Below are 27,739 nucleotides of genomic sequence, written 5' to 3' on the forward strand. Positions count from 1 at the left end.
ATAAGGCTACATAGTAAAGACAGACTTAGTCATAGGGGCTGGATTGCAGGCTTCAGGGGGGAACACATGGCAAAGCCCATTTTTATTTCCAAAAAAAACTCAGTGTTTGGCATTTCCACATAGAATTGTGCAAGTCCTTTGCTTCTAATTTTTACAGTCCCGAGATAGAAAGCCAAATATTGCTGAGCTATAATTCCCAGTCTCTATGGGCAACATCTTGTAGATAATAGTCCATTCACCAGGTAGAAAAGCTAAGAAGCTAAACCAAGGTTCAAACTCAGCACAAGGCAGCTTCTTTTGATCCCGTGAACTGACAAGTATAAGATTACATTGCCTGCTTGCAATCTTGGGCATATCTATCTATAAATAAAGTCAACTGAATGCATTGGAAACAGTTTGGAGTAAACATAAAAGCATTTTACAGCATTCTATTATACTTGGATAATGATATATTTATTTCTTTTTCTGCACAATAACTTCATAGTCCTTGGGAAAAGCCAACCGTCTTTCATCTTATCGGGTGTGTTTTATTGCCATCTGGTTACACAGTAATTTCAGCCTGAGCTTTACAACGAATCATATGATGGAATATCAACTTACCAGCGGTCGGGTAATAGGGCAAACAAGAAATTGTCTGTTAGTACAATCATAGGATAAAGCAGTGAGTAGCAGCAAAGGACAGGGAGTTAGAAAGGTAAGGAAAAAAATCCTAGAGAATTTCTACTTTTTTTTAAAAAAAAGGTTTATAAAAATACATCCTTAACTAAATTTAAAGTAAGAAGAGCAGTTAAAATGAATAGGAGGAAAGGTAGACTTCTCAAGTTCTTTCTAATGGACCTCTAACATTATTACCTTTTGGGATACTTCCTAACCAGATCTGTTCTTTTAGGGAAAAGCAAGGTTTCTTTTCCCCTTCAGTCGTACTTGATTTTGTTATGGTTGCCATCCATCACTCCTAATATTTTAGAAAGAATAATTTAAAGAAAAACTAGAAGTGCCGCCAAAGTAAGACTAAATGAGAAAATGGATATATGAAGATCCTTAAAACTTTTTAAACTGTAAAAAGTGGGTACATTTTAGTATAGATAAGGCTGAACACATATCAATTCAGAATAAAACTATTGTTCATGAATTAAGATTTCTAAATTTTGTGGAGAATTTACAAGAGGGAAATGGACATTTTTCTTCTTATTTGGTCTTTTGAACGTAAGAATAGAACTCAGGAAGAAGAGAAAATCAACTTCTACTTGCCTTTTCCTTACATAAAATGAACAACCAAGAGAATATGACATATACCAAGAATATTTTGTTTACTGTTGTGGAACGAAGATGAGCTGCTCCAAGGAATGTGACAAGAAGGAGAAGCCTATTTTGTCTTTTTCTATAGAAGCAATCTTAAAAACCCCATCTACTGAGGCTTGCCTCCACAATACGGTGACCTGCAATAGCCAAACTGAAGTGGCTCAAAAGTTCAGTTCTGAGCCACTTCTGGACAGGTATAAAGGTAGGAAATTTGTTCTAGTTTGTGAAACATATGATCATTCTTATGCTTTTGCATGATTTTCAAACTGATTTAAAAAAACACTTGAAGTGTATTGAATTCATATTTCAGCATAATTGTTAATGTTCTTATGGCATCTATGGAAATTTTTGATCGTGTTTTATGGTACATTAAGAATATGACATATAACATTTTAAATTAAAGTTTATTTTCCAGGTTACAAAATGGTACCATAAATTGCCAGATTTGCTTTTCTAGTTTTCTTTTTCTTTTACATTTTAATAGATAGATATATTATACATTTAATAAGACCACTTGTGCATGTATTCATTAGGGGTTGTTTTTAATCCAGGTTATGTTTGTGTGTGCTTTAAAGTGGGGCAAAAAATCAAAGCTTTTTGTGTATGTGTCTTTTTTATTTTTAAGGACAATTTTTCTAGACTAAATTTAAACAAATTGTTTAAGAATATCTTTAAAAAAAAATTATATATGCTAATGTCACACCCTTTATTTTAAACATATTATTTTTTTATTATTTATTTATTTTGTCAAGCATGTATTAGATAACATACTATATAGGTAAAAACATGATTTTGAATACATGAAATGTATACGAATAAAAGGGAACATTGGGACAGAGATGGAAGGCACGTTGGTGTGCTCGTGCATGCCCCTTACAGACCTCTTAGGAATGGGGTGAGGTTAACAAAAGACAGTCTAAGGTTAAAGTTTTGGGGGTTTGGGGACAAAACCACTGAGTCAGAGAGTGCATTCCAGACATTGACCACTCTGTCACTGAAGTTGTATTTTCTGCAATCGAATTTGGAGCTGTTAACCTTAAGTTTGTATCTATTGTGTGCTCATGTGTTGTTGTGGTTGAAGCTGAAGCAGTCATACTTAGGTCATACCGAAGGCTGCGTAATTCTAAGTTGTCTAAGTCCAAAATTTCAAGTCCAGTGGCATAAGGTATTCTGTTGTGAGCAGAGGAGTGGAGGACTTTTCTCGTGAAATGTCTCTGGACTCGCTCAATTCTATCAATTGTATTAATGTCCAATATGCAGTTGCCTTATAAGTGGGGGAGAAAATCCCTAAGGAACATCTAATAAGTTTGTGGGAAAAATGATATTGAATTAGTATTAATGGGGGGAAATTATCAATTACATAGATTCTGATAAAGATAAAGGACATAGCCTAAAAAGGCCATGCTTTTCATTACGTAATATGACATCCGAAATGAAGCAACTACCTAGCAGATAATACAAAAGATAATACAAAAAATAGATGTACATACAGATATATTAAATACTTAATAATTACTAAATGCTTAATACTTAAAATACAGATATATTAAAATACTTCTTCAATAGATGGCTGTCCAGCTTTTTTTTTATTTCCACCACCTTTCTAAACAATTGGTTCCATGGTTATATTCTTCCTGACGTTTCAGTCCAATCTTCCTACCTTCTGGGACAATTGAGAATAGATGTTGACATTCTTCAGCTGACATCTTTCTAGGAATTTCAAGAGTGCCATCATGAACTTCCCCTACATTATTCTAAGCAAAGCATGCTCAGTTTCCACATGATTAAATATGAAGGAGTAGAAAACAGGAGGAGATGAAGTCTGACGGTGTATCTTCTCATTATGGGCTGGTTTGAAATCTGAAACTTTAAACCACTTCACGTCATGTGGAAATTGCACAAGTGTTAGTCTATTGAAGAGCCCATAGGAAACAGGCACACGTAGAGAAGCAGTTGCAATGCACATGCTTTAAGAGATGATGGATAAACATTGTAGCAGCTACTAAAATGGAAAGTCTGTACTAATCTCCAGGAATGAAGTTGTCCTTGAATCTGCTGTGCTAGTTCATGTGCACAAAGCATTCGTCTACACTGCTGGCTAAACAAGCTATGAAATACCAATTTTATTATAAAAGTAAACTTGAGTCCTCAAACACCCAATTGCTATATAAAAGCTTGCACTGTTAAGGCAACATTGTGAATTACCTTCATGCAAAATGTGCTTTGTTTACAGGTACAGATGGGAATGGGTAACGGACAAAAATCTCTTTCCCAACAGATGCATTATGTGGTCATGATAATTCCGCATTCCAATATTTTAGAAAGATGTCAATTGGAGTAGTCCATTTGAAGCCCATTGTAAAATCACTTCAAACATTTTGAAAATGAAGTGTTTTAAATTTTAAAGTGTTTATTTAAATTAGGCTGCAATAGCTCCTTCTTCCAACAACCCCTCCTCGCTTCCTTTTTAAAACTTTCTGAGTCATGATTGCCACAATTTCTCATGGGTAATGAATTCCAAAGGTTAATTACCTAGTGTGTTAAGAATTACTTGTGTTTACCTTTTCTAAAACTTTTTCCTATCAGCTTCATTGGACAACTTCATTGGTCCAAGAGAGATAAAAAGTTATGCCTGTAAAATCTCAATGTCATAGATATACACACTCAAATGGGATGACTAGAATGATATACTGCATTCTAGATGCATATATAGCCTTGATTTGTTGTTCTTTGTATTTTTCATCTCGTTCCCCATGAACCATAGGATGGAATTTGCTGCTGTGCTCTATGTTGATATCTTTATTGAATACTCATAATTCATTATGATCCAGAGCAGTGGTGGGATTAAAAAAAAATTATTACTGGTTCTGTGGGCATGGCTTGTGGGTGTGGCATGGCTTGGTGGGCATGTCTTGGTGGGAGTGGCTTGGTGGGCATGGCAGGAAAAGGATACTGTCAAATCTTCATTCCCATCCCGCTTCAGGGGCAGGATACTGTAATATCTCCATTCCTTCCCCATTCCAGGAGAAGGATACTGCAAAATACCCATTTCCTCCCTATCAGCTGGGACACAGGAGGCAGAGAATAGATGGGGGTGGGGCCAGTCAGAGGTGGTATTTACCAGTTCTCCGAACTACTCAAAATTCCTGCTACAGTTCTCCTGAACTGGTCAAAACCTGCTGAATACCACCTCTGATCCAAAGCCTTTTTCTAGTTGGTTACAGACTGCTCAAACTTCATTAGAGATTTTAGAATGCAAAATATTAAAATAAAAGCATCAGTTTACACTTTCTTAATTGTACCCCTAGTTATGCTTAGGATAATTTTTTTTAAAACCAGCCTTACTCCTTTAGCTAAATAATGCTCCTTAATTAGAGCTGATGAAATCTACAATCTTACCTGCTTCCTCACAAAACACATCTGTTTCTTTTTGCCATTACTTTTGTAAGCTCCTACTAAAAGTTAGGGTGAGCCTTAAAAATTGCAGTTCAGGATAATAACATACAATGAAAAATCCAACTGGGTCACTTTGAGCCAATCTCTCCCTCCCTCCCTCCCTCCCTCCTTCCCTCCCTCCCTCTCTCTCTCTCTCTCTCCCCCCCAACTACCTCAGAGAGCAGTTGCTGTGGGGAAAAAATAAGATGCAGGGGTATTAGAGATGTAGGCTGACAAAAGATGCTCAAATCAAGGTTAACTCATAATAACTATGTAGATGTGTAGTTTTGTGGCAGCCATGCCTAAACATATTGTCTTTCAGGGTTTTGTTTAAACATCTAGCTCCAGTAGTTTCCCAACCAATTATGAAATGGATTCAACTTTCTTCATTTTTAAGATCAAGCAAACAAGATCAATTACATGTTGCATTAGTTATAGGCATCAAACAATGCTAAATGTCTCCTTTGAGACAAATTCAACTCTACTTCCATGAAACTTTCCTGTCAATAAAGCAATAAAGTATTTAGGGAGCCGAGGTGGCGCAGTGGCTAGGGTGCAGTACTGCAGGCCACTTCAGCTGACTGTTATCTGCAGTTCAGCGGTTCTAATCTCACCGGCTCAAGGTTGACTCAGCCTTCCATCCTTCCGAGGTGGGTGAAATGAGGACCCAGACTGTGGGGGCGATATGCTGACTCTTTAAACCGCTTAGAGAGGGCTGAAAGCCCTATGAAGCGGTATATAAGTCTAATTGCTATTGCTATTGCTATTTACCAATACTCTTTTTCTGGATATTTTTTTCAACTTCCTTGTTTAATCTACAACTCTGGATTTTACCTTAGTTGGGGCAAATCAGCCAGAGTTGGTTAGGTTCTACCCTTCATATTTTATATCTAATATATGAAGTAAAGTTTTGGATGATGATTTATGAACTATCAGAGCAAAGTTCTCTTCAGTAATAATTTGAATTCTTCTGCTAGAAGCTTCACATCTATATTACTGTGAAATGTGCATTTAGTTGCAGCCTTTTGCAAGCTCGCTATCACATTAGAAGACATGCTTGTCATTCATATTATTATGCAGGCCTACAGAAAATTTTCAATGTACATTTTAGAGTTGGAATATGTATAATAGCCTTTAAATTTTCATGAGTGGGTACCTTAGTTCTCTATCTTAAAAGGCCTACTATTATTTTTTACTGAATTACTATTCCCCCCCCCTTCCCCAGTTTGCATTCTGCTATCAGTCTTTAATCTTTCTTTAAAATAATTTTGCCTAAAGTGAATTCAACTATATTACTTATATTTTTCCCTCTGCAACTTGCTGCATATGAAGCAGTTTGAACCAAACCTTGAAGCCATTTCTCAATCGATTATTAACATTTCCCTCAGCCTACGCCGAGCTAAAATGTCACCATTACTGGAAGTCAAATGCAACATTTACCAAAGAAAATGTCATTCTGCCTCCAAAGCCCTTTTTTCAACACCATATTCCCACTCGTAACATCTCATTTTTTACCTATTCTTCTTTCCCTTAGAGAGGTTATTTTAAAAATTTCAACCAAACTTAATTTCCCATTTGTTTTTGTTTTCAATAGAAGGAAGCAACTAAAAATGTTGAGGAGATTGGCATCTTCATAATGCGATAAAAATTGGGGAATTATATAGAATAAATTATAGAGTATTTGCATATTCCATCGTCACTTTAATTTATTAGTATTGCCATTTTTATAGATGTTTTGTGCATATATGGCAAGCAGAAATTCAGGAGCCAGGCATTTAAGTACACAGAAATACTGGATTTACCAAAAGAAAGTCAAATTTCTCTTAGGAAATGTACTTTTAAAATGAGCATCTTGTTAGATTCACTAAGAATCAATGGAAGCAGAGCAGTTTTTTCTCTCTTCTATCTAACCTTTTTATAGGTGCACTGAGGTTTATGGCTGGTGAGGCACTGACACAGGGGTTTCAAATTTTTTTAGACTTTTGGACTTCAACTCCCAGAATTCCACAGACAGGCATGCTCAGTTCCGATTTAAAGCGACAGCATTTGCTTTTCTCCTTTGCAAAAAAGTTTTCCTTCATTCTTTTTCTTCTCCCTCCCCCTCCTTCCTCCCTCTCTCCCTCCCTCCCTCCTCTCTCAAACATACACATGCACACAGAGAAGTTGGATCCCTCTCTCACTCACTCAATCTCAAACAAACACAAACACAGAAGTTGGATTGGATATATTTTCTAATGGCTTGAAAGCAGCTCCTCTGCCATACCCTCCCCCACACACATTCCCCTGCTGCCTTCCGATCCAAGCCTTTGATTGCAGGTGGAGCCACGTTGCCTTTTCAAACTTGTAATCAGTGAAGCTGGGCTTATATACTTTTATTCAGGTGTGTGTGTGTGTGTGTGTGTGAGAGAGAGAGAGAGAGAGAGAGAGAGAGAAAGAGAGAGAGAGAGAGAGAGAGAGAGAAGGCAATGTAGCTCTGCATGCAATCAAACTACCCTTGGGGAGGGATCTACACTTGAGGATGAAGTTTGAATTCCTCCCCCTCCCTCCGACCCACACACGTATCTTTTCCAGCTGTTTCAGAGAGGATTTCAACTCTGCTCTTGCCTGCCATCATGAAAAGAAAAAAATGTAAAAGGAAAAAGGCAAGAGCTGAGATAAGGCTGAGCTAGTTGCTGCCAGAGTCACCGTGTGGATGACTCTGCTTAACTGTTTTAAAAAGCCTCTTAAAAAACGCCCTCTACAGGAAGCAGGAGAACGATGTGCCTTATTACATCAGGAATTTTTCGGCTTTTAACCCTTGCTTAGCTCTGTTCGAGTGATCATAAAGTCAGACTAGATGAGGCACCTCGTTCTCCCGCCTACTCCTGTAGAGGGCACTTTTTTAGAGGCTTTTTTACACAGTTAAGCACTAAGCAGAGTCATCCACTGTGACTCTGGCAGCAACTAGCTCAGGCTTTTTCCTTTTACATTTTTTTTCTTTTCATGTTGACAGTGGTGAGGCTCTGCCTCCCCTGCCTCCCCTGACTGCACGTCCCTGTAGTGCAATGGGGGAGGGGGTAATAAACTTAAAATCAGAGACATTTGCAAGTATCATAATTTGTGAATTGGATGGTTCAGTCCTTTACACTGTGGTCAAAATTAAAACCATGACTGCATGATCATCTTGAATTTTTTGACACACGTGTACTCCAGTATTCCTTTAGTGACTGTCTTGTTTAGTGACTATTCACAGTAAAAGCAGTGATGGAAAAGTAATTTTATGACCAATCCTTACATTTAGGACTGTCACCAATCTGTAAAGCAAAGGGAAGCTTAAGTAAGATAAGGACAGTCACAATTTCATTTAATGATCACTTTTCTTCATGATCCAGTTGCTGGTTCCAATTGTGATTGCTAAACAAGAACTACCGCTTCCCTTTTTATTATTATTTTTTACAGACCAAATGCTGCACAGGGCTTGACCTTTGAATGCTGGGGCTGTATTCCCAAATATAATGGATAATGCCAGGTTTGAATTATTGCTTTTTTTAAAAACCCTCTTGATTCTTCAGTTATGTACAATATTCAATAATTTTCCTCTTAAAAATTAAGAGGAATTAAATTAACAATTATAGTTCACTAATACTTCAGGTGCTTTGCACTTTGGATGCTGGCTGGGAAAATCTAGGAGCTGGAGCAAACACATCTTAAGGTGACCAAGTTTGAAAATCATTGATGTAAAGTGAACAGAAAATGTTTCTACCTACAGTTGTTGTTTTGAATGGCAAGAAAACCATTGTTTGGTTGATAATAAATCCATAATGAAAAATGTTCATTCTGACACCAACCCTTTGTCTTAATTTAACCCTTTGCTAAATTCAGAATGCTTTCATGTTCCCAGGGAAAGCTATAGCTGAAAACACTTTGCCTTATTAATGCACAACCACCAAGAATTATTAGGATTAATTGTCCCAATTGCCATTGTGTGCAAATGGACAGTGAAAGTAGGGCAGCCCCATTTTTGTCTTAGCTCTAGTTTTTAAAAAGAGAACTAAGTAAACACATATGTTTTATCCTGAACAACTGACCCAGAAGAGAGGTAGAATGAAAAATGTGCTACTTTGCTCTGACATTTGTCTTCGCTGCATGAATAACGACACTTTCAGATTACATGGATTATTAAAACTAACTGAAATAATCAGTAATGGTTGTCAAAAAGAAAAGAAAAGTTCCATTAGCCAACCAAATGAAATGTCATTCTGTTTAATTATTATTACATGTGTTTCCTTTCCTTATTTCATTGCCAGACCACAAATCTCAAAAGGTCACATGCTTGGCTTGCATTCAGTTGTATTTGGATGTTCACAAGTTTGTAATCACCTAAAAAGAGTCACATTTCAACCATGGCTGTTTCTTGGCTAATGTTTTTACAAAAAAAATAATCACTATTTTCTTCTTGCACCTTTTCCACTCTTGTTTCTTCTTGTAGAAAGCTCCCTCCCTTTATGAGATTTAGGCCTACTGGATTATTCTTCCCATAGCAAAATAGCAGTGTTGAAAGGGACCTTGGAGGTCTTCTAGTCCAACTCCCTGCTTAAGCAGAAGACCCTATACCATTCCAGACAAATGGCTGTGCAACCTCTTCTTAAAAACCTCCAGTGATGGAGCATCCACAACTTCTGCAGGAAAGCTGTTCCACTGATTAATTGTTCTCAAATTTCTAGTTTAGGTTTCTTCCCTTCTTGATTAGTTTCCATCCATTGCATCTTGTGGTTCTTTCAGGTGCTTTGGAGAATAGGCTGGCCCCATCTTCTTTGTGATAACCACAAGGATTTTGGAACACTGCTATCATATCACCCCTAGTCCTTGTTTTCATTAAACTAGACATACCCAGTTCCTTCAACCATTCTTCATATGTTTTAGCCTCCAGTACCCTAATGATCTTTGCTGCTCTTCTCTGCACTCTTTCTAGAGTCTCAACATCTTTTTTATACTGTAGCAACCAAAACTAGAACCAATATACCAACGGTGGTCTTACCAAGGCATTATAAAGTAGTATTAACACTTCTTGGCCACCCTATGGACCAGTTCTTTGCTGTTTCCCTGTGGGCCAGATCTAAGCACCTTGTGGGCCAGATCTGGACCCTGGGCCTTGACTTTTACACCCCTAGTATAGACAATAATGGATATTAAGTAGTCCCCTGGCAATATAATATATAAAGTAGAATTCTGAACCCCAGAAGTCTAGATCTCTAGGAAATATGCTTAGAGCACTCTATGGCTGGGATAATAACAATAGTAGCAGGTGTCAAACCTGGAAGTGGAACCTGCAAGAAGCAAACCCTCCAGGCAGCTAATGCACAAAGGTTAACTAAGTTATTTTCAGCCATGTTGCTGTAATCTCTCCAGAACTGAATAAAGCTTCTCCATATCAGTTACCATCAAATCTTTGCTTGCAACGCATTCAATCTCTTTTTGGACTCCTACATTATTTTATTCCATGCTTCATTTGCTTTCATTACACTGGCAGCTCAGCAAGGAACCTCTCAAAACACAGTTAACGTTGAATAGATTTTTCATGAGAGGGCTGTCGCTCCTTCTCTCTCTCTCTCTCTCTCTCTCTCTCTCTCTCTCTCTCTCTCTCACACACACACACACACACACACACACACCAATTTTTTATCATTCACTTTTGTTGTAGGATTTTTTTAATCACTCGGGGTTTTTTTTTAAGTGTGTAAAGCTTTCCTGTTTTTCATACCAGAGGTTTTTCTCCTAGTCTTCATTGCAGCCATCCGCTTCAATAATTAAGTGCCTGTGATTGGTGCCTAGGTGAAGGCAGCTTTTGTCTGAAAGGCTTTGGTCTAAAAGAAATTAAATGGAGCCTTTAAACATTCCAGCGTCCTGCTGCTCCATTTCTGCAGTGCCCCAATAGATATCAGCAGGAAGCTAAATGCGATGCTTCAGTGGCATAAGGCTCTAGCCTGAGCCATTTGTATGCATCCAATTAGAACCATTCTCCCAGCTAAACTAATTCTTTTAATAAGGGTTGAGAAGATGCTCTGCTAAAAATTAGCTACTGTACCATACTCTCAATTCCAAGTCTCTTCATAATCAAATAAATAGACTATTCAGTTTATCGGAGAAGCCATATGTCCTCCTTTTGTTCTTTTTCTAATGAACAGGCTATCCTACATTTTCAGAAGGCCAAAGTTTTCCACATCAGTCATGAATCAATGACCAATATCATCATCATCGTCTCTCCAAGTGCCACTCACTCTTTAGCTCATCTCCAAGTATAAATTAAATATATTTTGAGGAGACAGACTATTGAGCTATGCATATCTGAAAATTATTTGGAAGAAATGCTTCAGATTTCAGATTGGTACATTACTTCTCTGTTATTCAGTAAGGAGACACATTTTGTTATGTCTCCATGTATTCTTGTAACATGTCCCATTGCTTTAAGACTCTCCTTTTTAAAACAGTGGAATATTTTTTCAGGCTTGCATAGAAGTTGGAGAAAGGATGTAGCTGATCTAGGAAGAGTGCAGAGAAGAGCAACAAAGATGATTAGGGGCCTGGAGGCTAAAACATATGAAGAACAGTTGCTAGAATTGAGTAAGTATAGTTTAATGAAAAGAAGGACTAGGGGAGACATCTTAGCAGTGTTCCAATATCTCAGGGGTTGCCACAAAGAAGAGGGAGTCGAACTATTCTCCAAGGCACCTGAGGGTAGGACAAGAAGCAATGGGTGGAAACTAATCAAGAAGAGAAACAACTTAGAACTGAGGAAAAATTTCCTGACAGTTAGAACAATTAATCAGTGGAACAACTTGCCTCCAGAAGTTGTGAATGCTCCAACATTGGAAGTTTTTAAGAAGATGTGGGATAATCATTTGTCTGAAGTAGTGTAGGGTTTCCTGCCTAAACAGGGGGTAGGACTAGAAGATCTCCAAGGCTCCTTCCAATTCTATTCCATTTTATTCCATTTTACGTAAGTAGTAGCGGGGAGGTGCTGGGTTCATGTTATGCCTGAAATACTTCTTTCAAATCATTTTGAAATATGCATTGTTCTATTAGATCTTGTCCATATACTTTAAAAAGAAGAAACAAAAACTAAATAATTCAAGCATGTTCCAACTCATAAGAGGAGGAATATTTTCAATGTTTCAAAGATACAGGCATCAAGTACTAATAAATTACTCTATGCACTCATGATGTGAAGTAAGAGAGCTTCTTAAAAGTGCCTTCAACTCATAGGCTACATAAAAGAAGGACTTTGGCTCTTGCTAAAAGTATTGCACTAAAATTCTTCTTAAAAATACTTAAAATCACTCAGCAGGATATAATATAAATTTTATATACAGCCAGATCATAAATCTAATAATGTGTTGTAGGCCTATTGTTAGTGAAAATCTCACATTCAGTAGATAGGTAACCTGAATGAACTAATTGAAACAGTGAAGTAATATCATAAGAGTTAAACAGTTCAGAAACTCCACACAGTTATCCTACAGATTATATTTACACAAGGATATTGAAAGATATTCCAATCAGGAAGATTGGGAAGAAATATCCATCTGGGAAGAAATATCCATCTGGTTCAGTTCTAGGGATGAAGGCACTTTTGGGAAGAAGGCACTGGAAATAAAATGGAGGATGGAGGCTGATTGGAAAGAAGGTCAATTTATTTATGAAGCAGAACTGCCAAGCACATGTGATTCTGGGCAGCTTACAAAATGGAGTTGAGGGGCTTTGCACTTGAGCTTCCTTTTCCTGTGCAAGAACATGTATTCTATTGGCTGTTGTCAGATTCCTATGGGGTCATATAAGGGTTATATAGGGGTCATAGCTGGCTCTATAGGAAAAAGAACAAATGCAAATCCTAGATGGCTGTCTGTGCCAATCTGGTCAGCCTCTGGTTTATTGTTTATCTGAGCTCCCAGGTGAGGTTTGGACTGCTCTGGGATGGTTCAATGAAGGGCCTTTGGTTCTGAAAAGGTATTGGGCAGTTCTTATTGTGGCTTAATGGCTTTCATTCTGTTTTGGATCTTGAGGGGCTAATCCTACCATTCTACTTTGTTCAGACTTTGCTTCAGGGAGTTTCAAAATATTCTGTATTGAATGGATTATCAAATCAGCATTTTTAAAAGCTGCCTCCTCAATTTCTGCTTGGGGGAGAGGAGACTGGGGCTGCTTCCTGCATCTAAAACAACCATGTTTCTCCATTTCTCATTTAGGGAAATATTCTGCCTTTTTAATATTCCTCAAAATATTTCATTCTTCTAGGAGCGGGTAGGTGCTGACTTTCTGCAAGAGGATCCACCAGAGCAAAAGTTGAAGGATTTTCCAGCACTCTCCCTTATAATTCTAATAGAAAGGAGGTAATTACATAAAATCTACAGGTGGCTTATAGCTTTTCTACCTTGTAGCCCTCAACTTTTGCTCTGGAAATGAAGTGAAGCCAATTTAAGAAATCCATTTTCTGATTTCAACCTTTTGTTCTGTTTTGACCCTATTGATGGCCTAGTGTTCCAACTAGACCATATTTAACATGATTGATTTTTATGCTACTTTACTCCTAAAAGTAAACACAAAGAAGAAAGAAAACCTTACAGTTTTACAATTTTTTCTGTGTTCTCAACTAGAGTGAGTAGTAATCCTGACTGTCAATTTCTCTTGATTAAAAAAACCACCTTCACATGTTCCATCAGTGAATTCCTTCTTCACCCTCGCCCCCCCCCCAAAAAAAACCCAACCAGCTTTTCACCATCCCATTGTTGAACTTGTAAATATAATAAATGGCGATGGAGGCTGTTAGATATCAGTTCTAAATACAGTGAGTTCCACCAAGATCCTCTGTTCTGGCAGGAACAGAAGTTTAATCCTATTGGTCGAAGGGTCTGACAGCTCTCTATAAAAGGGCTGCTGTCAGACTCGACCTTTGCTGGATTGTTCTCACTTATTGTACTCAATAAAGAGCTGTTGTTACCGTTAAGCCTATGTGTGCCTATCTATTACCCAATTTAACACTGGCGATGAAGGTGAGATTGGAAGGCAACTAGGCGAACCAAAAAGAGTGTAGCAATCCAGCAAGTACATCCAGCCCGGAGCTCAGCGCAGCTTTGAGCAACCATTTTTGAGCAGCAAACTCAAATCACCCTCTGTACACAAAATGGCTATGCATGCCCCACCGACTCCGTATGATCCAGTCACCGAGCACTGGGAATCATACATGCTACGATTTGACTGCTTCCTCGAGGCAAATGACCTCATGGGCCTTCCTGAAGGCCGCAAGAAGAACATGTTCCTTGGATACTGTGGCCGGGAAGTGTTTGAGGTGGCGAAAAACCTTTCTTAGCCAACACCACTTCAAGCAGTCACCTGGTCCATGCTGCAGCAGACGCTAAGGACTCACTATGTGCCCAAGCCATCCAAGCACGTTTGCCAGCATGAGTTTAACATCAGGAACCAGAAAGAGGGCGAGTCGATTATTGAGTACATTGCAGCACTTCGCAAAGATAACCTTGGGCTTCTATAAAATAATGACAACAACACATTCCACAATTCTACTCCTTACTATTGCCCCTCCCAATTACTATACTAATGAACCAGCATAGGAAAATAATAGAGAGTGTGGCAGGCCAAAAATCCTAAAAGAAATATAACTGCAGACATGACATCTACAGTGGGTTCCACCAAGGTCCTCTGTTCTGGTGGGAACAGAGGTTTAATCCTATTGGTTGAAGGGTCTGACAGCTCTCTATAAAAGGCTGCTATTAGACTCAACCTTTGCTGGATTGTTCTCACTTGTTGTACTCAATAAAGAGCAGTTGTTACCGTTAAGCCTGTGTATGCCTATCCATTACCCAATCTAATAGAGGCCATGACCAATGGCTAGAGGGGAAGAGGCATTCCTGCACAGTGCTTGCTTGCCAATTGGAGTGGAAGAGGTTGCTTACAATGAAATGAAGAGCAGCAGGAGAACTAGACAGCACTGCTTAAACTGGCACAAGTCATAAGTTACTATTTGTGATGCATAGTAAAGGAATATACACCTTTCAAGGTAGCTACAGTATGTGTGAGAAGTCTATTGTTCATTTCTGTCCTTGAAAATTCTCAGTGGCCCATTCTCTGGCATAGTCAATAATTTCATGATTTTGAAGGTCTTCTTCAGCAATTTATATTGTCCTTTTCTAGATTTTCAGGGATTTTGTTCTAGATAAAGTTGATCTTCTTCTCACTTTATTATTTTTCAAAAGCAAAATACTGGAAGGTAACCAAACACTAGAGAAATGGAAATAATGTGGATGACAAGTTCACTATAGTATTTTCGTTCCCCATATCCCTTGAAGTTGTAAAGATTATCTTCATGCCCTAATTCTTCATTTTGAATCTACTCAAAATTTAACAGTGTAATAAAAATGTCTTTTAATGAAGAAACTGGAACCATTGCAAGAAGTTTAACAATCACTTTTTCTAAAAGGGCCTCCTCTGGTTTTTTTTGTTTTTTTTTTTAGTTTTTATTCTTTTTTGTATGTTATAAAAGAAAGTAAGAATTCTAAGTAATTGCATAAAGAAACGTTTAAAGTAAGAAATATAGTGTAATTTGCCCAGAACCATATTCTCAAAATCACTATTGCACTTAACATTTTATAACCCTATAATTTCCATTATTATACCATGATTTTGAGTGCTGTTGATCTCTTAATTTGAGATCTTGCAAAGTTGCTTGCAAAGATTTGGAGCTGCAAGAAATTGTCACTTTTTAGAGGTGAATCCTAATGTAGATTTGCCCCTGTAAATCCAGTTTCTCACATGCAAGTAGTCCTTTTTAGTGACTGAGTTGGGACTAGTCATTAAACAAAGCAGACACTAAGTAAAACTGCAACTGTGCTTATAATCTTATTTCAACTTTTCCTTGCTTTACAGACTTGTGGAGATCATAAATTCAGAGACTGGTTGAAAAATTACTTTAGCAGAATAACAGAGTTGGAAAAGACCTTGGAAGTCTTCTAGTCCAACTCCCAACTCAGGCAAGAAACCTTATACTATTTCAGACAAATGGTTGTCCAATCTCTTCCACTGTTGGAGCATTCACAATTTGTGGAACCAAGTTTTTCCACTGATTGTCAAGAAATTTATCCTTAGTTCTAAGTCGCTTCTCTCCTTGATTAGCTTCCATCCATTACGTCTTTCATCATTGCTTGTTCATCACAGTCATAACTGTGAATGGTCAGTGTAGGAGGCTGTCACTATCATTGCTGCATGAGGCAGATACTAACAGTCACTGTACAGGACAGTGTACACACCTTCCTTCTTTCCTCCCCTCTTCCTTTTCTCTCCCTGGAAGTAGAAATATTATTATGATTAAGTTTAATAAAAATACACATTTTCCGTTTCTTACCAGCATGTTCTGGATTAGCTCCTGGTAACTACAGCGGCAGCAATTTCATTTACAGCTGAAATCAAAGTCAGTCCATTCAGTCTCTGTTGGTTTAAAGCTGACCTCAGGTTATTTTATTATTATAATCTGAGTGATCCAGATTTTTTTTTCAAAAAAACTCTGCTCAGCAGGGCAGATACTCAAATTCCTTATATTGTTGCTGCTGTGACCATGTATTGAGAAAATGTTTTGTAGAATCAAATATATCAGGAGAGGTATTATAAGAAGACAAGATTGTTTTAGATCTTATGACAGAGCAGGGAGAACTAACTATTCTCGAGACAAATCTGTTCTCTGATATGTTTGGTGATGGAACAATCTGACCCTTATGTTACAAAGTTGGAAGAACAGAACAATGCAGAGCAGAACAGAACAGTTGAAAAACACCTTGGAGACCTTCTAGTCTAATTTCCTGCTCAGGCAGGAAACCCTATACTATTTTAGACAAATGGCTGTCCAATCTCTTCTTAAAAACCTCCAGTGTTGGAGCATTCACAACTTCTGGAGGCAAGTTGTTCCACTGGTTAATTGTTCTAACCATCAGGAAATTTCTCCTTAGTTCTAGGTTGCTTCTCTCCTTGATTAGTTTCTACCCATTGCTTCTTGTCTTCAGATGTTTTGGAGAATAGTTCAACTCCCTCCTCTCTGTGGCAGCCCCTGAGATATTGGAACACTGCTATCATGTCACCCCTAGTCCTTCTTTTCATTAAACTAGACTTACCCAATTCTAGCAACCGTTCTTTGTATGTTTTAGCCTCCAGTCCCCTAACCATATTTGTTGCTCTGCTCTACCTTTGGTGAGCCAAGCAAATTATTTCTAAATTCCTATCATGCCTTTCTATTAGTATATTCCAGGCAGTTAATAAAATTCCTGGCCAGCAGCCAGAAGTGAAGTAGAATAGAAAGGCTTTCCTTCTACTTTCCACACCAGATTCACCTTTGCTAACACTTTTCAGAACCAGGTTTGTGTAGTGATTAAGGCATTAGACTAGAAATCAGAAGACCCTGAATTCTAATCCTATATTAGGGATGAAGACCGTTGGATGACCTTGGGCCAGCCACTCTCTCTCTGCCCTGGAAAAGAAACATTGGCAAACCACATCTGAAAAATCTTGCCAATAAAACTGCAGAAACCTGTCCAAGCAATAATCAAGAATCGATAGTGCCATGATGGCGAACCTATGGCATACGTGCCACAGGTGGCACGCGGGGCCATTTCTGAGGGCATGCGAGGCACTGCCCTGTCAGCTTCATCATGCATGCACGTGCTGGCCAGCTGATTTTCGCCCTTGATTTTCAGCCATTTTTTGCCCTTCAGAGGCTTCCCTGTAGGCATCAACAAATTACATGACACCCAGAGAACATTGCGAACTGAAGCCTTTCATTTTGCTACTGAAAAATGGTGCAAGTAGGATAAAACCTTGGCACTTAAATCTTATCACTATTCCAGTCAAAAGTGACCAGAATAGTAACAAGAGGTAATAGGTGGGAAATGTCTCTGCTAACAATGCATGTGCTAATAAAGAGAAATCCATTGAATTCAGATATTAGTTCATATGGTCAAAAATATACATATGCTGCCTTCTTCCATTGTTGTTCTCCACCATCTGTTATTTAAAGCATTGTACTGAGGACATATATTCCTGTAAAGTTTTGATCTAAATGACGTGGCTGCATCACCGCTTGAAATTGATTCCTAAGAATGAGTGCAGCTGGTAAATAAAAGAAGTCTTTGTGGTGTTTGGTTAACAGTAAACATGACTGATGGAGGCAGCCCTCTCTTTCTCCATACCTATCCCCAGGGGTGGGTTCCTTCCAGTTCTAACCTCTTCCATAGAAGAGGTTCCACACATCTACAGTGCTGTTTAGAACCAGTTCCAGCTGCCTCCGCCTCGCCCGTCTGCACATCATCAAGATGAAGAACGAGAGGAGGAATTCTGGGAGTGGAAGTCCACAAGCCTTAAAGCTGTCAAGTTTGAACACCCCTGGTGTTTTTTTCTAAAGGATTAGGGGTGCAAGGGTCTTGTAACTTGACAGCTTTAAGACTTGCATGCTTCAAATGCCAGAGTTTCTGAGCCAACATTTTGGTTGCTAAGCAAGAGCATTGTTAAGTGAGTTTCACCACATTTTACAAGTTGGCCACGCCCATCCAGTCACATGGCTAGCAAGCCACTCCCACTCGGACACATGGCCGGCAAGCCACTCTGGCAATTAGATGTTCTCTGTGAACAAATTTGCATTCATATAGATTTCCCCCCCCCCCAAAAAAAAACCCCAATTGATTCTCTCTTGGATTCCTGCTATTGGTCCCATATAAGAATACCCAATAATGTCTTTCCTTCCTACAATACAGAAGCATATCATTTCAGAGGTGGGTTCCGGTAGTCATTTGGCAGCCTGGATCACTGAAACCGGCCGGGACCCAGGCCTGCCATGCCCCTGAACCAGTTCTCCTACAGCAGTGCCATCTTGATTTTCGGTTCTACACATGCGCAGAACAATTTTAATTGCACAAATTTATTTTTTTATTTTTTTAACATTTTGTTAACATGTGCAGACCTATTTTTGTGCAAATGTGCATGCACACCAAGTGCACATCTGGCGTGCAAGCATGTGCAAAATTTTTGTGCACAGTGAACCGGCAGTAATGCCAGGAGCAACCTACCCCTGTATCAGTTAGATGATATAGATTAAGCTCTTCTTCTAAAACAATTTCTTTCAATAATATTACGGCTTCAGGCTTATTGCTTTTAATGTGTACATAAGGAACATTTGCTCAGTTCTGAATCACTGCATTATTTCCTTTCTTTCTTTCTTTCTTTCTTTCTTTTCTTTCTTTCTTTCTTTCTTAAAAAATATTTATATAGCTGCTCAATTCTGCCTAATTCTCAGTGTCTCTAAAAACTGATATAAAAATGATACATCAAACAATAATAAAACAGTAAAATCAGAAAACAATAAATAAAAGATAATTAAACAAAACTGTACCCTTGGAATTCCCCATAGCAGGCTCTATCGCCCTCCTTCTATATTATATACCTAGACAATCCTATGCCAGCCCTCAGTAAAAAGGCAGAACATGGGCTAGAAGGGTGGGGGGGCTGTTAAATGCTGTCATAATGCTAGCAAAACTCAGCATGACTGACAGTCATGACTGACAGTCTTGGAAGTTATCAGGGGAGAAGTTTCTAATGACTTGTACTTTGATATACTAAAGGTTCAAGGCTTTGAGATGAAGCTTCCTAATAATGGGTTGTATTTATTCATTCATTCAATCAATCAATCTGACTCTTTATTCTTTGCTAAGATCGTAATGACAGCATAGATCAAGAAAGATGTACCTCTTTCTACCCAAGTGATTATAAATTGAATCCTATGCTGAAAAGATTGTTGTCACCAATTATCTTCAATTCTGTATTATTACAATGCATCATATCAAGACTGTTTGTTTTGAAGCCTGTTATTTTGTAAAGTCATGCATACCAGATAACTGTAGATACCACTTTTTATCTTAATAATCAGATAACTGAAGATAGATCTATGAAAGATTTATGAAAGTGTACCTGACAAAATGATTAAAAGTTAAATTCGTATTAGGCATCTTTAGAAAACAAATAAAATACATTCTTTTCTAACAAGTTGTAGACCAGCTACATGGTCTGCCTGCTTCCCTGCATTGATCTTCCAGAACGGTCCCTGGTTTCTTCCAGAGCTTTATGTCATCTCTTCCATTTATTGATTTCTATACCTATACCTAAGTGACTTGGGCAATGTACATCATATACACAATTAAAACAACTAAAACAGTATAAAATAAATATACCGCATTTTTCAGAGTATAAGATGCACCTTTTTCCCTCAAAAAAGAGGCTGAAAATCTGGGTGCTTTTTATACACTGAATACAGCATTTTTGCCTCCCAAACCCTGCCCCCTTGGCAAAAATGGCCATGCATAGTCTTTAAGAGGTTTCCAGAGGGCTTCTGGGGGCTGGGGAGGGCTAAAATGAGCATATAATGGGCTGTTTTTTGCTTGTTTTTGCCCTCCAGCCCCTAGAAGAACTCTATATGCCTCCTAAAGGCTATACATGCCCCTTCTTTGACAAAAACAGGCCCATTTTTGCAAAAAAAAATGGACCATTTTTTGCTCGCTTTTCACAGCAGCCCCCAGGAGCACTCTACAAGCCTCCTAAAGGCTATGCATGCCCTCTTTTTTTCACAAAAAATGGGCCCATTTTCACACAAAAACGGGCTGTTTTGGGGAGGCCTGCAGAGTGCAAAAACTTTTTTTAAAATTTGCCTCTTCAAAATCTTGGTGTGTTTTATACTCCAGTGCATTTTATACTCCAAAAAACATAGAGTATATGGAACCAAGTAAAACTGCCATTATGAATGTTTAGCGTCTGACTGAATGCAATAATTTTGGGTTAACATTCTTCACACTTTCTCCCCATTCTAGGACTATGTGTGAAAGCTAGAGTGAGCCATCAACAATTCCAACGGGGAATGCACTAAAGGAGTTGGTCCTATTGTTGGATAGCTTTTACCACCATTCTAGTTGTCTTTCTTTTTATTTGTAAGCAGCCCAGACCAGTCAAGGAGTCTGGCCATCTTGAAATTGCCCCACTTCCCTGGAATGCAAACTCTACTTTCTTTAAATAACAGTTTTAAATAGCTCTGCAGATGTTTTACATGTTAGCCTTCATGCACTTGAAGATCGCTATCAGGCCTTACCAGTCTTCTCTAGATTAATTATTAGTAATGCCTCAAATCACTTCTCCTAAAAAAAAAAATCTTATCTAGGTCACTTGGTTACTCTACTCTGATCAGTTTGTAGTCTGCCAATGTCCTTATTAAATATTGCTCCCAGATCTGGAAGCAATATTCTGGTTGCTGTCTGACCAACCCAAAATAGAGAGGAATAACAACTTGTTTCTGATGAACAATTGATCATGCATAGAAACCTCTTTGCATTCATCATAATACAATGGATCAGGCCTGATGGTAGCATTGTTTAGGCCTGGATTTATCTTTCAGTTTCACCTACAAAATTAAATTATCAGGATTTGTGCAGGCTTTCTGAAACAGAATGGGAGGCAGCTATGGTAAATCTATCAAAAAATACTTGAAATATACCCAGTTCTTCTCTTTAGATTTCCTCTCTGTATTAAGGGATTTTTTTCCTTTTAAAATCTTTGGTGTTTTTTTGTACAGATGACAAGAAAGTGAAGCGTAGAATTAGGACCACATTCACAGCAGAGCAGCTCAAGGAATTGGAGAGAATCTTCCAAGCTACACACTATCCAGATATCAACATCCGCAACCAGCTGGCAGCCAAAATTAATCTTCCAGAAACCAGAATTCAGGTAACTTCTGGTTCCTTCTAATGTAGAACAAATGCAGCTGGATGCTGATTAGTTATTGATATTGATAAATTAACAAAAAGTGTAAAACTGATACGTACCAGTCAGATTACAACAAACTTTATAACACAATATATATTTCCTTGTCACTAATCTAGAAAAGAGCTTTTGGTTTATGAAAGATTCTGAATTCTGAATAGTTGTATGCAGTAATGTCAACAAATTAAACATAAGCCAGTTATCATACATCAGAAAACTCTATTTTTGTTGCTATTGAAGCTTGAAAAATAAATTCTCTGTAACAAAAATTGATTTCCCATAAACAATTGCCACTTTTGTGTATTTGTAACTGAATTCATTCCCTGAAGTGAGGTTTTATTAGTTGCAAAGCAATGACCTCATAAAATACAATGTTTTCTACTTTTAGATGAGTTTGGAAATGTACCACATAGAATTTCCTCAGAAAATTGTTAACATGCCAAACCAATCCCAATTTACAGATACTGAAAGCAAAGCAAAGTAAAAAACATATTACACAGTTATTGATTTGTAAGTTCTTAATCAGATTTAAAAATACTTCTTTTGGTCTTTGTTAACGGGTCAGATAAAAGAAGTAGCATTTCAGTAGTAGTATTTCTATTCTTGTATAAAATGTAGGAAAGTTGTTTGATTGGTAAACACCATTGTTTAATCATATTTAATCATTGTGTACATTTTAGCACTCATTCTAAGCTCCACCCACAAAATTTTTCAAGAATAAAATAATTTAACACATGAATTAATTAATTTGCTCTGATTTAAAAGGTATTTATTACTTGGTTTGTGTGCTGCCCATCTCATCTAGAGACAACTGTGGAAAGCTTACAAACATTAAAAACCAGTGAACATTAAAACAGTTAATTATTGTTGTTGTTGTTGTTGTTGTTGTTATTGTTGTTGATTATAAATTGCGGCACAATTCAGTAGCACAAATGATCCATTGGAATTTGTGCAAAAATTATATTGAAACAGCAACAACTGGTGGGAACATCAGCCTAAAAAATTCACCGAAAATCAGATGGTCAAGATCTTGTGGGATTTCTATATACAAACGGACAAAATACTGATGCATAATACACCAGACATCACACTGGTTGAGAAAAATAAGGTCACAATCATAGACATCGCAATATCAGGTGATAGCAGGGTCGCAGAGAAGGAACATGAAAAATAGCAAAATACCAGGACTTAAAAATTGAAATTCAACGACTATGGCACAAACCAGCAGTGGTAAATTCCAGTGATAATTGGCACACTGGGTGCTATTCCAAAAGCACTGGAATTACATTTAAAACAGTTAAAAATTGACAAAATCACCATCAGTCAAATGCAAAAAGCCGCACTGCTTGGATCTGCACGCATATTACGAATATACGTTACGACGTCCTAGGACCCTGCGTGGGGCCCAACTAGTAATCAATGCCAAATCCGGCGAAACAACTGGCCGCTGTGATACAATTGTATAATAATAATAATTATAATAATTATAATAATTATAATAATTATAATTATTATTATTATTATTATTATTATTATTATTATTATTATTATTATTATTATTTACTAGAGCCGAGGTGGCGCAGTGGTTAGGGTGCAGTACTGCAGGCCACTCAGCTGACTGTTATCTGCAGTTCAGTGGTTCAAATCTCACCGGCTCAAGGTTGACTCAGCCTTCCATCCTTCCGAGGTGGGTGAAATGAGGACCCAGACTGTGGGGGCGATATGCTGACTCTGTAAACCGCTTAGAGAAGGCTGAAAGCCCTATGAAGCGGTATATAAGTCTAACTGCTATTGCTATTGCTATTACTATTGAAAAATGGGGAGAAGGAAGCATGAGATACAGCATGAGAGAGAAAAGGTCTTATCTTAATCCGATAGCCACCTCCAGATGAGTGGTGGGTTCTAATTGGTTTACTATTGGTTTGCTAAGCGGCTGTGCGGTGCATGTGAAATTAAGCAAAAATTAGTCAGGAAAAAGGGAAAACAGCTGAGGAGCAGCAATTCAAGCTGCTGCTCTAGATCAGCTGGGCTTCAGAAGCTGGAATAAAGATAAGTATAGCACAGGGGTGGTGGGCGGACCCTCTTTTAAGTAAAACAGAGAACTGGTTCGCTCTCTGTTTGGAGCCCGCACTATCATTTCGGGGGAACCAGTCCAAACCAGTAGGAACCCACTCTGCTCCAGACTGGCACATTCCTGTTGGGGCCCAAGGCCAATTGGTAGAGCCATATCTTCAGGTCCTTATGGAAGATCAGGTGAATGGGTGTGTCCTCACCTGGGGAGGATACAATGTTCTAAAGGGCAGAAGCCACAGAAGAAAAGGCTCTTCACCCGGACTCTACCAGCCAAAATTCCTTGACCAATGGGGCTCTGCATCCTGCCCTTCCTGCTGACACAAGTAAGGCGGGGAAATTCTATTCCTTGGAATATTTAAATTTCAATCTCATAATTCCAAATTCCAATTAAAATTTGAAATGGGGATTCAAAGCATCAAGTTTTGATTGGATGTCAGTATGTTTAATATAAAATATAAAAATTATATAATATACAAATTATTGAAAATATATTATAACCCAACTTTCAGATACTGTAAAATACCTTATTTTTTATATTTCTGGTGTCTTAGGACAATCAGAAATTATTGCTTCTGTAAACATTTCTCCTAACAAATAGAAGCTACAGCAATATTAGTAGTGGTCATTAATAAAATTTAAAATTTTGATTCTTTCTTTTACATAGATTTGGTTCCAGAACCAACGAGCAAAGTGGAGGAAACATGAACGATTTAGCAATTTTGCAGGCCTGCAGCCTCAGACCAAAGCTGGCTTTATTTCAGTCCCAAAGCCAAAGGTAAGTGTGGGTTTCTCAATTCAATTGTAATTTTTTTAAAAAAAAGCCATTCTATGAAATGAAACATTCTCCAAATGTACTAACCAATAATACCAAGTAAAGATATACAAAGTGCAAAAATGCAAAAAGATAAAATTAGACAGATTTTTTTTAAATAGAAAAAAATACAATAAATGGGCAATTTATTTTTTATTTACTGGTTTTATATATTGGCCACTTTGATATCAGAAGTGACTCTGGGTGGCTTCCTGTGTAATAGAAATATGAATATAAAAAGAATTATAAATATAAGAACAATAAAAGAATTAAATGAAGACTAAAAAGCAAAGGCTCAAACACAGCAGGATGGTGCTTTCTTTATCAATGTACCAACCACTTCCTACCGAAAGCGGTCCATTAAGGCCGCACATCAACCGACAATTATAGATTTAAGAAATATTCCATTTTAATCAACAAAGCAAAGCTTAACTATGTTAACTCAAACATTTTAGCCATGTCATTGTTTGTTAGACAGCCAGTTTAAAAGATGAAGGCACATATGTTTCTTCAAATCAGCCATTAACATCCAGGGCAGTAATGGTGTCCTCTTTTCTTCACTACCAGTTTGGTAGTGGGAGTGTGCATGCTAGCACGTATGCTGTGCTCCCATGCGGCACTTCTGGGCATGCGGAGAACCTGCTAGGCATGCGCAGAAGGTCCATGATGATGTCTGGGTGGGTGGGTGGAGCCTGGCACCACCGCCACTACTGGTTCGCCCGAACCGGTGCAAACCGGCAGAATACCACCTCTGATCCAGGGATATTACTATACTCTCTTTTAAAGAAAAAAACCTATAATCCCTTTGTGATAATTCAAGTGGTATAAATACAAAGTTATTTATAAATTGGTAGGTTACAATTAAAAATCCACTGGTGCCTTTAAATTTGATAATTATTCTCTTATCTAACCCTTCATTGTGTTAAGAACATTAAACCAATATTCAGCCACAAGTGGAAATGCTAAAATCATAAATGTTAATATGTTTTCTAATTTATTATTATTCCAATATATGAGTAATATTGTATAGAAATATAGATAGCCACTCCTTTTGAACATCCACTTTTATGTCTAGGAAGACCTGAATTATATTTCCTATGAATTAGGTCCAAATTCAAAAGTTACAAATATTCTGAACTGACTTTTCTGAGATTTGAACCACGGTTTGTTATTTCATAGCCTCTCAAAATGCGTAAATATGTACCATATTTTTCAGAGTATAAGACGCACCAAGGTTTTAAAGAGGCAAATTAAAAAAAAAAGTTTTTGCACTTTGCAAACCTCCCAAAAAGTGGTCCGTTTTTCACGAAAATGGGCCTATTTTTTTTTAAGGGGGCCTTAGGAGGCTTGTAGAGTGTTCTTGGGGGGGGGGACAAGAAAAGCAAAAAATGACCCATTTTTCGCAAAAACAAGCTATTTTAAATCCAAAAAAGGGCATTAGGAAGCTTATAAAGTGCTTCTGGGGGATGGGGGGCAAAATTGCTCATTTCTGCCCTCCCCAGCCCCCAGGAGCTCTCTGAAAGCTCCTACAAGCTATGCACGGCCATTTTGGTGAAGGGGCAGGGTTTCGGGAGGCAAAAAAAGCTGTATTCAGTGTATAAGACGCACCCAGATTTTCAGCCTCTTTTTTGAGGGAAAAAAGTGCGTCTTATACTCTAAAAATATGGTACTGTCACTAAGATGTTCCAACGCATGGGCCTCCAACCTTGACAACTTTAGACTTGTGGACTTCAACTCCCAGAGCTTTTCAGCCAGCGACTGAGGGATTCTTGGAGTTGAAGTCCACAAGTCTTAAAGTTGCCAAGATTGGAGACCCCTGCTCTAAAGCATTTCACCTTTTCAACTAGTTTTAAATCAAACCCACCCCACCCAACCCCCCAAGCTTTTCTGCCATTTTTAAATAATATTACCCCGGAGTCAATTTTTCATGAAAACCAGGATTTAATTTAGGCCTGACTTCAACCCACCCAGATGCTAATGGGCTGGCAGCTTCATCTTTGGTGTCTACTAGATTCTGTGTACTCACCTTTAACTTTAATTTCAAAACTTAATGATAAATAAATTTACAGAAAATTGACCTCCTGCAATGTAAATTGTTATTTTCTGGCACCAATCCTATTTCCATGAATGCCCTTGTGTTCCCACATAACCAACAAGTATGCTTAGACAATTGACATGAGGATTACTGTAGTCCAGTGCTATTTTTGAAAATAAGTCCAATTGCCCAGACAAAAGATTACAATTCACATTTTACTGTGTGGTGATTTTGTAACAAGCCATCCTGATTATGACAGCCATTTGAGGAAGAATTAATGCAGTAATTTTTAAAGGGTACTATAGCATATATATTTAAAATTCCTAAACTGTCCAGTGCCCTAAAACATTTATCTATCCTTTAAATCAGATACCTTGAATGTCCTAACCTTTATTTCTTGTGTCAATATAGCAGTAGTTAAGTTTTAGGGACATTCAATTTCCCTCATGTCCTTCCTAAAATTTTTTTGAGGGGGCGGTTATTAATTTTTACCTTTTCCAGGGTTTGCCACAGTTGAGAATAGGTGTCCATCATCAAAAACTATGGTTAATGCAAACAAAACAGTGGAATCTGCCAGCAGATAATGATTTATATTAACACCTTGATACTAATCTTCCTGTAAAATGTTTTACTTTATTTATTTTTATCTTACTTTATATCAGTTTGCATTGTTTTTATCTTGTTTTAAAAACTGTAATAAATTCTATTTATTATTATTGTACACGTTGATCATATTTATATAATTTTGCCTTTCTAATTTTGCTTCCATTCATTCTTTTTATCTTGAAATAGGACCTTTTCATGATGCCCAGCAACAGCCTTTCTGGTATCACCCCTCCTTCAGAATACTATTACACACTCATCTAAGAGCATTCCATGTGCACCTAACTATCAAACCTGCTATCTTGGGTCCCATTGCCCATGGATTTTTTGGCATTTTCAAAATCATCTCTGATTATTGTCTTCCTCCTTATACCCTTCACTCTCTGTTCATGATACCAGCAGTGGGGTGTGCTACTATCAGTTTCACCAAATAGAAGATGAATTGAAGCGATGTCGGGTTCTTCTAAACCAGGGGTGTCAAACTGGTGGCCCATGGGCCAGATACATCATGTGCAGGCCACTCCCACCCCAGTTTCACGGAAGGAAAAAAGTCATGATATATCATGTGATGGCAATGTGACGCAAGTTTGACACCCATGTTCTAAACAGATGCTTTCACTGAACCAGTATTATGTAATAAATAGTTGTGGGAT

General features: G+C 37.8%; 1 protein-coding gene across 1 annotated transcript; it reads left to right on the top strand.

Annotated features, from left to right (window-relative positions):
• Positions 1–1,329: 1,329 nt before the first annotated feature.
• On the top strand, positions 1,330–27,350 carry ISX (intestine specific homeobox). The gene is made up of 4 exons (XM_032221126.1): positions 1,330–1,504; positions 21,377–21,528; positions 24,302–24,412; positions 27,276–27,350. Exons 1-4 carry the CDS (start codon positions 1,330–1,332, stop codon positions 27,348–27,350), a joined length of 513 nt encoding a protein of 170 aa, XP_032077017.1.
• Positions 27,351–27,739: the final 389 nt, after the last annotated feature.

This window comes from Thamnophis elegans, chromosome 7, assembly GCF_009769535.1.
Source record: "Thamnophis elegans isolate rThaEle1 chromosome 7, rThaEle1.pri, whole genome shotgun sequence".
Taxonomy (NCBI): domain Eukaryota; kingdom Metazoa; phylum Chordata; class Lepidosauria; order Squamata; family Colubridae; genus Thamnophis; species Thamnophis elegans.